The 13477-nt window shown below is 48.6% G+C and overlaps 1 protein-coding gene across 5 annotated transcripts in view; it reads right to left on the bottom strand.

The window, feature by feature from the left end:
* Positions 1-13477, bottom strand: part of DDR1 (discoidin domain receptor tyrosine kinase 1) — a 106225-nt gene that overhangs the window by 25799 nt on the left and 66949 nt on the right. For all 5 annotated transcript variants that reach the window (XM_081181913.1, XM_081181912.1, XM_081181910.1 and 2 more), the window contains exons 2-4: positions 7736-7861; positions 3602-3704; positions 2066-2294 (exon numbers count right to left, since the gene is read on the bottom strand). In XM_081181913.1, coding sequence (XP_081038039.1) covers positions 2066-2294; positions 3602-3704; positions 7736-7814 — 411 coding nt within the window. In that variant the 5' untranslated portion in view covers positions 7815-7861. The remainder of the gene's footprint in view (positions 1-2065; positions 2295-3601; positions 3705-7735; positions 7862-13477) is intronic.

The following is a 13477-nucleotide window of genomic DNA, read 5'->3' as shown; positions in this document are numbered from 1 at the left end:
TTTTGTGGAGAGGCTGGCTGCAAAACCGGTTTCTGGTCCTGTCCCCCTTCAGAATGCAGGTGGAGTGGGGGTTCCCATGATGAAATACGCCTTTCTCAGTAGCGGGCAACGTAGGTGAGACGTTGCTGCTCAACTGACCTCCAGTCAGTTGCATCGCTTCTCCCTACCGGGAGGCAGAAAGGTAGGGGCAAGGCAGAGGTGAGGTTGGTGCAGTGCGAACGCACCAGCAGGAGGGCCAGATTGGCTCTGCAGGTGTGTTTGCACAGGGACGACCGTGCACCACTATCTCACCTCGCCCCCTCGAATTCCAGCGATGCAACTGATTGGGGGGGGGGTGAAGTAAGCAGCAACACCACACCTGATGTTAGCAATTTCACTCCTCCTGGGAAAGGAAGAGAGTCTTATCTCTTCTGCTGCAGGTCCTATTACACTGTACTTTCGCTTTTATTTATTTCTTTTTGTTCTCTCGGAGCTGGAGAGAACGGATGCCATTATGCTTTTGTCTGTACATAAAGGTAAAGGTAAAGGGACCCTGACCATTAGGTCCAGTCGTGGCCGACTCTGGGGTTGCGGTGCTCATCTCACTTTATTGGCCGAGGGAGCTGGCGTCCAGCTTCTGGGTCATGTGGCCAGCATGACTAAGCCGCTTCTGGCGAACCAGAGCAGCGCACGGAAACGCCGTTTACCTTCCCGCCGGAGCAGTACCTATTTATCTACTTCCACTTTGACGTGCTTTCGAACTGCTAAGTTGGCAGGAGCAGGACCGAGCAATGGGAGCTCACCCCGTCGCGGGGATTCTAACCGCCGACCTTCTGATCGGCAAGTCCTAGGCTCTGTGGTTTATCCCACAGCGCCACCCGCGTCCCTTGTCTGTACATAGTGTGTCACTAAATAGTAAATTAGCTCTACGATGTCTCACTCTTCTTGCTGCGTTATGCCAGAAGATTAGTGTGCATACAACAGCTGGTATATGTCACTAGGAAGCGCACTAGAAGAAAAGGGAGGTGCCTTTTCCAGAGCTGCGCATACCAAAGGATGCTCAGAGTTTCAGGGGCTTGCAGCCCCCCCCCCCCCGGGCATTTTCCCAACATCTGTGCTATCTGCTGAGAAAAGGCACACTCCACCTGTAGTCTGAAGCAGGGCAGAACAGAAACAGGTTTTCCACCTGAGTAAGAAAAAGACTTTGCTACAGATTTCCAAAGGGCTCTGTAAGCCTTGAAAGCAAGCCCAGATAAAAACCTTTGACACAACCTGCTCCATTCCCATCAAACACCTGGAACCTCCCTTCCCTTGGCAACTACTTTAAGTGCATCTCTAAACGTTTCAAAATCTGCCCTGAAACAACAGTAAGGTTGCCTGGCAATTAAGATTATTTTATGAAAATCTATCTAATTTTGATCATTGAAAAATGAAATCTTTACCTACTAAAGATTTTTTTAAAAAATACAGAATAATAGGTAAAGGTAAAGGGACCCCTGACCATTAGGTCCAGTCGTGGCCGACTCTGGGGTTGCCGCGCTCATCTCGCTTTACTGGCCAAGGGAGCCGACGTACAGCTTCCGGGTCATGCGGCCAGCATGACTAAGCCGCTTCTGGTGAACCAGAGCAGCACACGGAAACGCCATTTACCTTCCCGCGGGAGCAGTGCCTATTTATCTACTTGCACTTTGATGTGCTTTCGAACTGCTAGGTTGGCAGGAGCAGGGACCGAGCAACGGGAGCTCACCCCATCACGGGGATTCGAACCGCCGACCTTCTGATCATCAAGTTCTAGGCTCTGTGGTTTAACCCACAGTGCCACCCGCATCCCTAATGAATAATAAAGCCTCTGCCATAATAAAGCCTCTGAAATTAACCAAATTTACGCCATCATACAAATTTACCCCATATATGCGATTCCACATTTTGTAGCCGTCCACTAATATTTCTTTAAGCGATGACATTGCAACTTAGCCTAACATTTGATCACACGAGCGGTGAATGCCTCGCCTTCCGCTAGCCCCACCTCCCCGCCTCCCATTGGCTGCCTTCACCTGCGCTCACTTTAGCTCCACCCCTTGCTTACCTCATTGCCCCACCGGTCCCGCCAAGGCATCCAGCGGTGCCCGTCCCGGCTATAGTGTAGCCGGTAGGAGCGGGCAAACTCTTTGCCGTGACCGCTCGCATGGCGACCCTGCGTGCCCACCAAGGTTAAGAAGTGCAGCCGCCGCAGGTCTATCTCCAAGTACTCCGCATCGTTAGGGTAGACGGGTCCTGCAGGGCACCAGGCTCCATCTCCCTCGCTCAGCGCCAACCTGGAGAGCAGGAAATGGGAGAAGACAGAAAGGTGGATATGTTAACGAACCTGTATTTGGGAAGGGGCAGATTTCACAAATCACATTTAAGTCCCCCTAGCACCTCTTGCAAGGGATGCGGGTGGCGCTGTGGGTTAAACCACAGAGCCTAGGACTTGCCAATCAGAAGGTCGGCGGTTCGAATCCCCGCGACGGGGTGAGCACCCGTTGCTCGGTCCCTGCTCCTGCCAACCTAGCAGTTCAAAAGCACGTCAAAGTGCAAGTAGATAAATAGGTACCGCTCCAGCGGGAAGGTAAACGGCGTTTCCGTGCGCTGATCTGGTTCGCCAGAAGCGGCTTAGTCATGCTGGCCACATGACCCGGAAGCTGTACGCCGGCTCCCTCGGCCAATAAAGCGAGATGAGCGCCGCAACCCCAGAGTCGGCCACGACTGGACCTAATGGTTAGGGGTCCCTTTATCTCTACCTAGCACCTCTTGCATGCTATTTTTCTCGCACGCCAGGTTGAGCAGACCCCCCCCCATCCCTCCTTGGATGCATGTTCACAACGCTGAGCTGAAGGAATAAGAGGGCAACAGGAAGACTACGCCAAAGAGAGTTGGAGTAAGAACATGGCCGTATTTCACACTGCTCTTTATAGGGTAGGGGTCCAAGAACGACAGTCGTACTGGACAGTGCCGCACTTGTTCACGTGGAAGACATGTGGGAGGCCTAAACGGCCTCAGTCCAGTACACCTGAAGGAGTGTCTCCACCCCCATCGTTCTGCCCGGACACTGAGGTCCAGTGCCGAGGGCCTTCTGGCGGTTCCCTCACTGCAAGAAGCCAAGTTACAGGGAACCAGGCAGAGGGCCTTCTCGGTAGTGGCACCTGCCCTGTGGAACGCCCTCCCACCAGATGTCAAAGAGATAAACAACTACCTGACATTTAGAAGACATCTGAAGGCAGCCCTGTTCAGGGAAGCTTTTAATGTGTGGCATTTTAATGTATTTTTAATCTTTGTTGGAAGCCGCCCAGAGTGGCTGGGGAAACTCAGCCAGATGGGCGGGGTACAAATAAATTATTATTATTATTATTATTATTATTATTATTATTATTATTATTATTATTATTATCATCGTCATCATCCTCATGGAGCTTGGGGCGGGCATCCTATCTTATTGAATAGCATGAACAGTCCATTTCAGCTGACCTGGTCAAAAGACCTTAGTCAGGTCTATGAGGGTACAACTGTGTACAACTGCGATGTATTTTACAACTGCAAGGGGGGAAAACAAGTTACAACTTTAAATTTCAAAGGCCATCGTCACCTGCTATGTTTGGCGGCCGTCGAGTCGGACCACGAGCTGGAGGCTGAGAGGGCCTCATCCGGGATGGTGCGATCCTGCATGCCCAATGCATAGCGACACTTAGCTGCAAAGGGGGAAGGAAGCGAGAGAATGAAGAGCAAAGATGACCCCTTTGCATTATACACACCCCTCTGCAAAAATTATGAGCTGTTAATACTGGCTTGATCCGCAAAACATCTTCCTGATAGTAAGAGCTGTTCGACAGTGGAATTTGCTGCCAAGGAGTGTGGTGGAGTCTCCTTCTTTGGAGGTCTTTAAGCAGAGGCTTGACAACCATATGTCAGGAGTGCTCTGATGGTGTTTCCTGCTTGGCAGGGGGTTGGACTCGATGGCCCTTGTGGTCTCTTCCAACTCTATGAGTCTATGATTCTAATTATAGTACAGGTCACATTGAAACCAAGGGGTTGCAAGTTAACCTAGGATGGGATGCTTTTAATGAGACTTGAGAACATAAGAGAAACTCTGCCACATCAGGACAAAGAGACCCATCTATACCAGAATCCCCCCCCCCCCCACAGTGGGCAACGAGCTGACTATGAAGTGAATGATCAGCACGAACGCAGCAGAGCTCCAAGCTGGTGCCCATCACTGCTAATTGTGAGAGAGAATTCCATAGCTTAACCCTGTTCTTTGTGAAGAAACACTTCCTTTTCTCTGTCCTAGAACTTCCAATATTCAGCTTCATCGTATAGCCCCCAAGCGCTAGTATTATGAGACAAGAGAAAGGAAAACCTCTTCCTATCCACTTTCTCTACACCATGCACAATCATATTCCCTTCTTAACATGTCCCTTCTTATAACCAGGCCTGACACTACCAAAAGGCAGGCTTGGGTAGATACTGATGCCCAAAGGCACTGAAGAACACAGGCCTTGGGACTCCACTTTGAAAATGGGGGAGGGGGCGGGAAAAGATGGCCGCCGCCATAAAAATATGGCAGCCACATTCTAGCACCGTCCTGTGTTGAATTAAGCTGTTCTCTATATTCTCAGTTTGTCCTGTGTATCATGGGAATATGCCCCGCCAGGGAAAAAGTGAGACTTACATCTGAGTAAACTGCCCTGTCTATCGAAAGTCATTTTGTCTGTCTGTTTGCGATCAGGCCTGTTTCAAGGTGCTTATGTTAATCCACAAAGCCCTAAACAACTTGGGCTCAAAGTAGCTTAGGGACTGCCTGTTTCCGTATGCTCCATCTCAGTAATGGAGATCCTCTGAGGTGTTAAGCCTCCTGAGGTTCAGTTGGCCTTCACTGGGGATCAAGCCTTTAGTGTGGCAGGCCCTGCACTGTGCAATTCCTTTTTGAAAAATTCAAGAATCAGACAAACATAAGGCTACTGTCCTACCTGGGACACGGGTAGCGCTGTGGTCTAAACCACTGAGCCTCTTGAGCGTGCCGATCAAAAGGTCGGTGGTTTCATAGAATCATAGAATCAGAGTTGGAAGAGACCACAAGGGCCATCGAGTCCAACCCCCTGCCAAGCAGGAAACACCATCAGAGCACTCCTGACATATGGTTGTCAAGCCTCTGCTTAAAGACCTCCAAAGAAGGAGACTCCACCACACTCCTTGGCAGCAAATTCCACTGTCGAATCCCCGTAATGGTTTGAATCCCCGTAATGGACTGAGCTCCTGTTGCTCTGTCCCAGCTCCTGCCAATCTAGCAGTTAGAAAGCATGCCAGTGCAAGTAGATAAATAGGTACTGCTGCGGCAGGAAGGTAAACAGCATTTCCGTGCACTCTGGGTTATGTCTTGGTGTCCCGTTGCGCCAGAAGTGGTTTAGTCATGCTGGCCACATGACCCGGAAAGCTGTCTGTGGACAAACACCGGCTCCCTTGGCCTGAAAGCGAGATGAGTGCTTCAACCCATAGTCCCCTTTGACTGGATTTAACCGTCCAGGGGTCCTTTACCTTTTTTACTATTTTTACTGTCCTACCTACAAAAAGCAGAACACTTAGTACTGGATGTCAACGACTTCCACCAGAGGGTGCTCTAATTTCACACACAAGAGGTGGGCGCTTTAAAAAAAAAACCCCAGGATGTACATTTCTAGAGACACGCTAAGTTTTAACATTCTGTTAATGTTCTGCAAGCTTTCAGCTCAATGTTCCGTTGTCTGGAACACTTTGTGATACTCTGGAATATAGCCAAAAGGGCAAATTCCATGCTGGGGTGATTAGGGAAGACAGAGAGGATAAAACTGCCAGCATCATAATGCTGCCCTTCATATATTATGTATGATGTAGTCCCATTTTGGAATCCTATATGCTGTGCTGACGCTCCATTTCAAAAGGGAAATCACAGGGTTGGTGAAAGAGGCAGAAAAGGGTAAGCTAACCAAAATAATACGGCTGGACTGAAGCACAGGGTGGCCAGCTCCCAAAAGATTGCGATCTACTTACAGAATCAAAAACTGGCAGTGATCTACCCCCCCCTTTTTTTTTCAAAGCTGTTGAGGTTTTTTTAGGAAGGAGGAAAGCCCGCTTTTGGAGGGTGCAGGGCTTTTTTTTAAGGGGAGCCAAAGTTGTTTAGCTTCTTTGTGGGGAGCCAGTGATCTACCAGTGATCCATCACAGACATCCAGTGATCTACCAGTAGATCACGATCTACCGTATTTTTCACCCTATAGGACGCACCGTCGCATAAGGCGCACCTAGTTTTTTGGGGGGAAAATAAAGGGGGAAAAATATTTTTCCCCCAGGCGCGGGGCTGGGGGAAGCCCGAGCTTCCCCCCAACCCCAGCCCCCAAACAGGCAGCTCTCTGCAAGCCGTGGGAGCCCAGCGCTGGCTCCCGCTGCTTGCGGAGAGGTCCGCGAAGCCTGGACGTGCTGAGATCAGCGCGCACAGGCTTCAGCGTGCGGGCAACTCTCCGCAAGCAGCGGGAGCCCAGCGCTGGGCTCCCGCTGCTTGCGGAGAGTTGCGCGAAGCCTGGAGAGCGAGAGGGGTCGGTGCGCACCTACCGCTCTCGCTCTCCAGGCTTCAGTGAAAGCCTGCATTCGCCCCATAGGACGCACACACATTTCCCCTTCATTTTTGGAGGGGAAAAAGTGTGTTCCTATAGGGCAAAAAATACGGTACCTGTTGGACGCGCCTGAGCTAAAGCACTTGGGGATTTTTAGTATACCAAAAAAAAAAAATATTTAAAAATATGATATGTTAGAAGTTGATAATATTATGAATGGTGTGGAGAAAACGGCTAGAGGTTCTTTTTTAATTTCTTAAATCTCCTCTGGTGATGCTAGAATTTTAGGGCACAGAATGAAACAAGAAATTCAGAACAGACAACAGCAGCAAGGAGGACTTCCTTGCACAATGTAGAATCCACTGCTGCAAGATGTGACGGTGAAGCTTATTTCATGGGCAGAGAGGATGGGGAATCTTTGGCCCTTTAGATGTCATTGGACTACAACTGCTGTCCATTTGCCAGGCTGGCTGGGGCCAATAGGAACTGGAGTCCAACAACATCTGGAGGGCCACAGGTTCCCCAGTCCTGATCTGCAGGAAACAGACAGACAGATGATAGATAGATAGTATCCTTAAGAGTGGAACCTGCAACAAAATGTTGCAGTGTGGAGTGTTCCTATTCATTGTTCCATTCAGTCAGCAATGCCCTTCTCTGAGATACTCCATTTCGTCTCCCCCCCCCACACACACACACATTCCATGGCCACTGAGGGTGCTCATTCCCCACTAGGCTGCTTCCAGAGCTTTCGGCTCCCTCTTGTGTGCAAAGATGGCGCCATTTTGGTTTCATGAGCAACCAACGGCTCTCACATTTGTGCACCGGAAACAAGATAGAAGCATCGGACAAAACTATGTTGGGGATTAACCAACGTAGAAGAAAGGCCCACCAGATGGCAGTTTGGCAACGCCCCCCTTAAAACCTTGCCCTGAGTTCATTTTTCCTTGCTTGGCTCTCCATCTTATACTTGGCCTTGCCCTCTCGCCCGACCTTCATATCTCCATCACTTCTGCCCAATAAAATGCCGTAAGCTCGGTGCTCCTTCTGCACCACATTTCAGCACCTCACAAAGGAACCCTCCAGTTTCCCGCTCCTCAACCCACAGGTCACAGCCTATCTCACCTGGATCCAACTCACCTGGATCAAAGTGCTCTTCCAACTCCGAGGCACCGAGGGACGCCGAGAGCAGCAAGCAAAGCGCTGCGAGTCCCACCATGCTCTCTGGGCTCTGTGATGATTACACCGACAGTTGAGTCTTCATGCCTTGTTTGCAAAAAAAAGTAGATAACAGTTAACCACATGCGGGTCTCGCACAGATAGCAGAGCATGACAGCAAGGTGACTCAACATGAATGGGCAACCCTCCGTTTCCGAGGGTCAGGCACTTTCTCTGTGCTAGTGAATAGCACACATTCCATGCTCAGGAGTCACCAGCATCCTGCCATTGTCCTGGCTTCCCTATTCAGGCCAGAAGTGGACTGGCGCTGACACACTGACAGCAGCAAAACACGTGATTAGCACAGGCAGAAAGGCCAGATGCCAAATTTGTGGTTGAGTGAACTCGGTGCATTTGGGAGACCCCCAAGGCTGATTTACAGGAACGAGTGTTTGACCAGACTAAAAAAAAAAAATGTAACTCAGTTGGTGACTAGGTCAGCTATTGAGGAGATAGGTTCCAGTGGGGTCAAACAATGCCACTATTTATTAGAACTGGCCATTGTTCATTGCAAATAAGCAGTACACTACCCAATCGCTCCTGTTTCACTCTGCAAGAGAAACAAACTGAGAAACCACAATTAAGCTTGGCTTTGTGTGATGTCCGAATCCAGACTCATCGGGTGGCACTCAGTTGAGTTTCCCTTAGAGGAGACCCACTGAAATCAATGAACCTAACTTGGCTGTAACCGTTAATTTCAATGAGCCTGCTCTAAGTAAAGGTAAAGGACCCCTGGACGGTTAAGTCCAGTCAAAGGCGACTATGGGGTTGCAGCACTCATCTCACTGTCAGGCCGAGGGAGCCGGTGTTTGTCCACAGACAGCTTTCCAGGTCAAGTGGCCAGCAAGACTAAACTACTACTGGCGCAACGAGATACTGTGACGGAAACCAGAGTGCATGGAAACGCTGTTTACCTTCCTGCCACAGGGGTGCCTATTTATCTACTTGCACTGCTGTGCTTTCAAACTGCTAGGTTGGCAGAAGCTGGAACAGAGCAACAGGAGTTCACCCCATCGTGGGATTCAAACCGCTGACCTTCTGATCGGAAAGCCCAAGAGACTCAGTGGTTTAGACCACAGCACCACCTGTGTCCCAGGTAGGACAGTAGACCACAGTGCCACCCTCATAAAACTTAGCTGAATGTACCTAACAAGCCATGATTCGTAAGCCAATGACGAACCATGGTTTAAGGCGGCGTTGGCTGGTGCCCATTGGGACAGGTAAGGTGGCTAGAGAACAGGCAGGAGCCAACTAATTCTAAGTGTGTCCCATCCTCGACCCTGTTGAGTTGGACAAATACAACACTGAGACTACAGAGGAGGAATCTAGCAGCTAGTACCACCCCCGGAGGAGTTGTATGTAAAAAGGCAAGCAACTGGGAGACTGGGTCTGAGTGATCTTGGTCTTGGAGCTTCAAGGGCAGAGCAAGGAGACACGTTTTGAAAAAAGGTATAATTACAGAAATGAAACGTGCAAAATAGCAGCTATAAAACGGCAAAGGGCGAAAGCAGGTATTGCAAGCAAATGAATAATTTTATTATAATAATATATTATTTATACCCCGCCCATCTGGCTGGGCTTCCCCAGCCACTCTGGGCGGCTTCCAAAAGAATATTAAAATACTATAATACATCAAACATTAAAAGCTTCCCGAAACAGGAAGCTTCCCTTCAGATGTCTTCTAAAAGCCTGGTAGTTGTTGTTCTCTTTGACATCTGGTGGGAGGGTGTTCCATAGGGAAGGCGCCTCTACCAAGAAGGCCCTCTGCCTGGTTTCCTGTAACCTCACTTCTCGCAGTGAGGGAACCACCAGAAGGCCCTTGGCGCTGGACCTCAGTGTCCAGGTAGAACGATGGGGGTGGAGACGCTCCTTCAGATATACTGGACCAAGGCCGTTTTAAATTTTAAGTCCCAATTGTTGCATTGATTATGAAAAGCAATTCTGGTGAGAAGGCAACACTTAGCTCTGTCTCCACCTGCCATTTTTCCCACTCTGTATTTGCAAGGCAAATATATACCTGGAACCCAAGATGAGAGGAAGTGTTTCGTGAGGCAACTGGGTTTTCTCCTTTTCTTTAATTGCATCTATATTCTGCCTTTCTCCCATTGGCCAAGTCAGCCTTGGGCTCCCAGGTGGATATTCACCCAGGTACTGGCTAGGTCCAGACCTACTTCGCTTCAGCAAGGCTTCCATGCAATGTGTCTTTTTCAGACCATGCACAGGAAGAAGGAAATGTCTCTCAGGCCTCTCCCCTGCCAACACTCCCTTCTCCAGACCACAAACCCCTCTGCCTCCCCACTCCCCATCCTCATCTCTGCTCTAAACGGGTCCTTCCCCCACCCGCAGCCAGCAACAAAGCTATTTTCCCATAAACGAAGCTGTCATTGGGATTCAGAAACCCACATTTTTGCTAGTAATATCTAGTTTTGTGCTAATAGTGCAGAGCAAGAGGATCCTGCAGGAAACTGGGGAGGAAAGAGCCCCCCCCCCCCGCATGTGCTGTCAGATGCAATTAAGCAATGAAATTAAAACACTGAACCAGTATCTACCCGACGGCAGCCTCAGATTATTTGATAATAGTTGACCGTGGTCATTAAAGGACAGTCAATTGACAACATTTGGTTCATTAACTGGTGGGCACCTCAACCCTATTGATTTACGTCATGAGCAGTTTAAAGGCTCTTGAGTAATACAACTGGACCTTTGCCAGAGGCCCTGATCAAGGGGTGATATGATAGCCATGTTCAAATATATAAAAGGATGTCACATAGAGGAGGGAGAAAGGTTGTTTTCTGCTGCTCCAGAGAAGCGGACACGGAGCAATGGATCCAAACTACAAGAAAGAAGATTCCACCTAAACATTAGGAAGAACTTCCTGACAGTAAGAGCTGTTCGACAGTGGAATTTGCTGCCAAGGAGTGTGGTGGAGTCTCCTACTTTGGAGGTCTTTAAGCAGAGGCTTGACAACCATATGTCAGGAGTGCTCTGAGGGTGTTTCCTGCTTGGCAGGGGGTTGGACTCGATGGCCCTTGTGGTCTCTTCCAACTCTATGATTCTATGATTCTATGATTCTATGATTCTAAGCCATTTCAACGTCAAAGTGATGAAAAGCAAAACAAAATGAGGCAAAGCGGGGAACTCCAGTTCAGGGTACCAGCCAGTCAGCTAGGCCCCATTCCAGGATACTTCATTCCATTCCCATTCCACCGGGTTATCTGTCTTCTTCTTCTTCTTCTTCTTCTTCTCCTCAATGACTTTCTGTGGACACTTAGCATGCTCAGCCTTCAATGGTCTTTCTTCTGAGGGTCCCATCCTGAGGCAGCTTCTTTCTCCCTAAATATTTCTTCTTGGGGTCTGTTTCTACACCTCCCCACCCCATCACTGCACTCTATAACCTATCTATCTATCTATCTATCTATCTATCTATCTATCTATCATCTATCTATCTATCTATCTATCTATCTGAATCAAAATTCAAATATATCTGAGTAGGCATTTCTGGGCTCTGTGCACCTCAGCCCCCAGAGGGCAGTTCGAAACACTTGCTTCAGAACCAATATTTCTACACAATTTGTATGACATTTTCATCTGACTAGCCTAGTCACATATTTGGCTGCAGGCCAGGTGATTCCCACAAAATGGGAACCTTCTTTCTCAAGAAAAGAATCACCTCTGGGGGGAGAAGGATCCAGATTGCGAAAGGTTTGAGGCAAAGAATTCACACACAAACAGATTTTACCAACCCTGGTCATTTTTTTTTAAAGTAATCAGCCCCTCAATTTTAAGTCCTCAGTGCTGTGGCATCCATACAGGCCTGAGGCTGTCATTGTTTTGAATCACAGACTTAGCAGATTCCGGTTGTGCAATTATGGCTGACTGGGACGTCTCAAGCAATAAACCCACCCACCCAAAATTCAGACTTTTCGCAATAAGGGGAAGGGGAAAGGCAGCGAGACACACGGCCCGTTGACACTTGCTTTGATGCAACATCATCTAACCTCCCCACACACACAAAAAAGAATAAATTGGAATGAACAATCGTCTAATCTCTGCAAATGAATCAGGAAGAATGCTCAATAAACAAACCATCCTGAAGCACCATCAGTACCACTGTTTCTGGAAACGCATTCTCCCCAAAATGTGTGGGCAACTGGCTCAAAGGCAGAGGCCAAAACATTTCCAGTTAATGAGTGACTCAAATTGCTTAATAATCAGAGTATGCACACTCTACAAGACACGGGGCATTTCAAGGAACGTTCCTTCATAAGACGTTCTCATATTGTGAGGGGGAAATGTTCCAAATAAACACTCCACTAACTCGGCGCAGCTTCCCTAAGAAACAGTCGCAGGGATCCAAATCTGTTTCCTAGGAACCCAGGCCACACTCCCCTCCTGCTGTTTCTTGACCAGTAGGTTGGGGGTGGTGGGTGAAGTGGGGGTGGATGAGGGTGAAAGGGCTGTAGGCCAGCTGCTCCCACAATCCTTTGCTGGAATGTCCCAACAGCTGCCTTGATCTAAGGCTAGTAAACAGCAGCTGACAGGCCGTGGGGCAAGGGGGTGCCACAGTGAAAGGGAAAAGGGGGGTGAATCAAGGCATTGATCGGGGACACCCCCCTTCGGATTCAACGAGGAGGAGGAATCCCGTATCTAGTAGAAGAATCGGGAGAAACTGCCACACTCCAGGGCCAGGAAATTTTCAGACTTTCAACAGCGACTGCTCCCTCTAAAAGATGGACCTCTTATAGTACACAGTAGGGCAGATGCTTGCATGCAGAAGGTCTCAGACCGGGGGGGGGGGGGGAGAGATCCTGCTCCAAAACCTGGAGAGCAAATACCAGTCAATATAGTCAAATCTGGGTTAGTAAGGCAAATAGTTTGAACTCGTTGTACCAGATGAGCTTCAGGGATCCTTCCAATTCTACAATTCTACGATTCTATAGGACATCTCCCATGGGTATGGATCAGGAGGGGGTTGAGGGGCTATGTGAAATTTGGGGTGCCACCCCAGCCAAGAAGCCACCCACACCTTCCGTTTCCCTCGGGTTAAACTAACATCTGCCATTCTTGTTGTATTTAACGCAGCCCTGTGTGTTTTTCGGTCGGATTCCGGCTTGCAGTATTTTATATGGAAATGTGGTTTATAAACATTAGTGTTCCCATATTTCAAAAAGCGAAAATCTGGACACAAAAGTTGTTGAGCTTTTTTTCTTTTTGGCCAAAGTTGTTCAGCTTCTCATTTCTATTTTTGTTTTGCAAATTTTCAAAAAATAATAATAAAGCTTTTGAGCAATTTTCAAGGAACTTCGGCAAAATCTAGACTTCTGACACGGGTTGCCATATGTCCGGATTTCCCCCAGACGTTTCAGCAATTTCCGCCTGGACACTGCTTCCGACTGTCATGCTCCGACTATGTCCAGGAAATTCTGGGCATATGGCGACCCTAATAAACATGCAAACAAATAACAAATGATCCCAGGTATGCAATGGTATCAAGTATGATGGAGATGCACTCATCCCATGTACAAAAAATGCTTTCCTTTAGTGTTGTTTGGGTCTGTTTAAAGCAGGGGTGTATTGCTGGACTTCAACTTCCATCGTCCTTTACTATGTTGGCTGGAGCTGATGGGAACTGGAAGCAAATATCTGGGAGCCACAGGTTTTCCA

Source organism: Podarcis bocagei (genome assembly GCF_964188305.1).
Source record: "Podarcis bocagei genome assembly, chromosome: 2".
Lineage (NCBI taxonomy): Eukaryota > Metazoa > Chordata > Lepidosauria > Squamata > Lacertidae > Podarcis > Podarcis bocagei.
The sequence above is the reverse complement of the archived record's forward strand: the minus strand, read 5'-3'. Positions and strand labels throughout refer to the sequence as shown.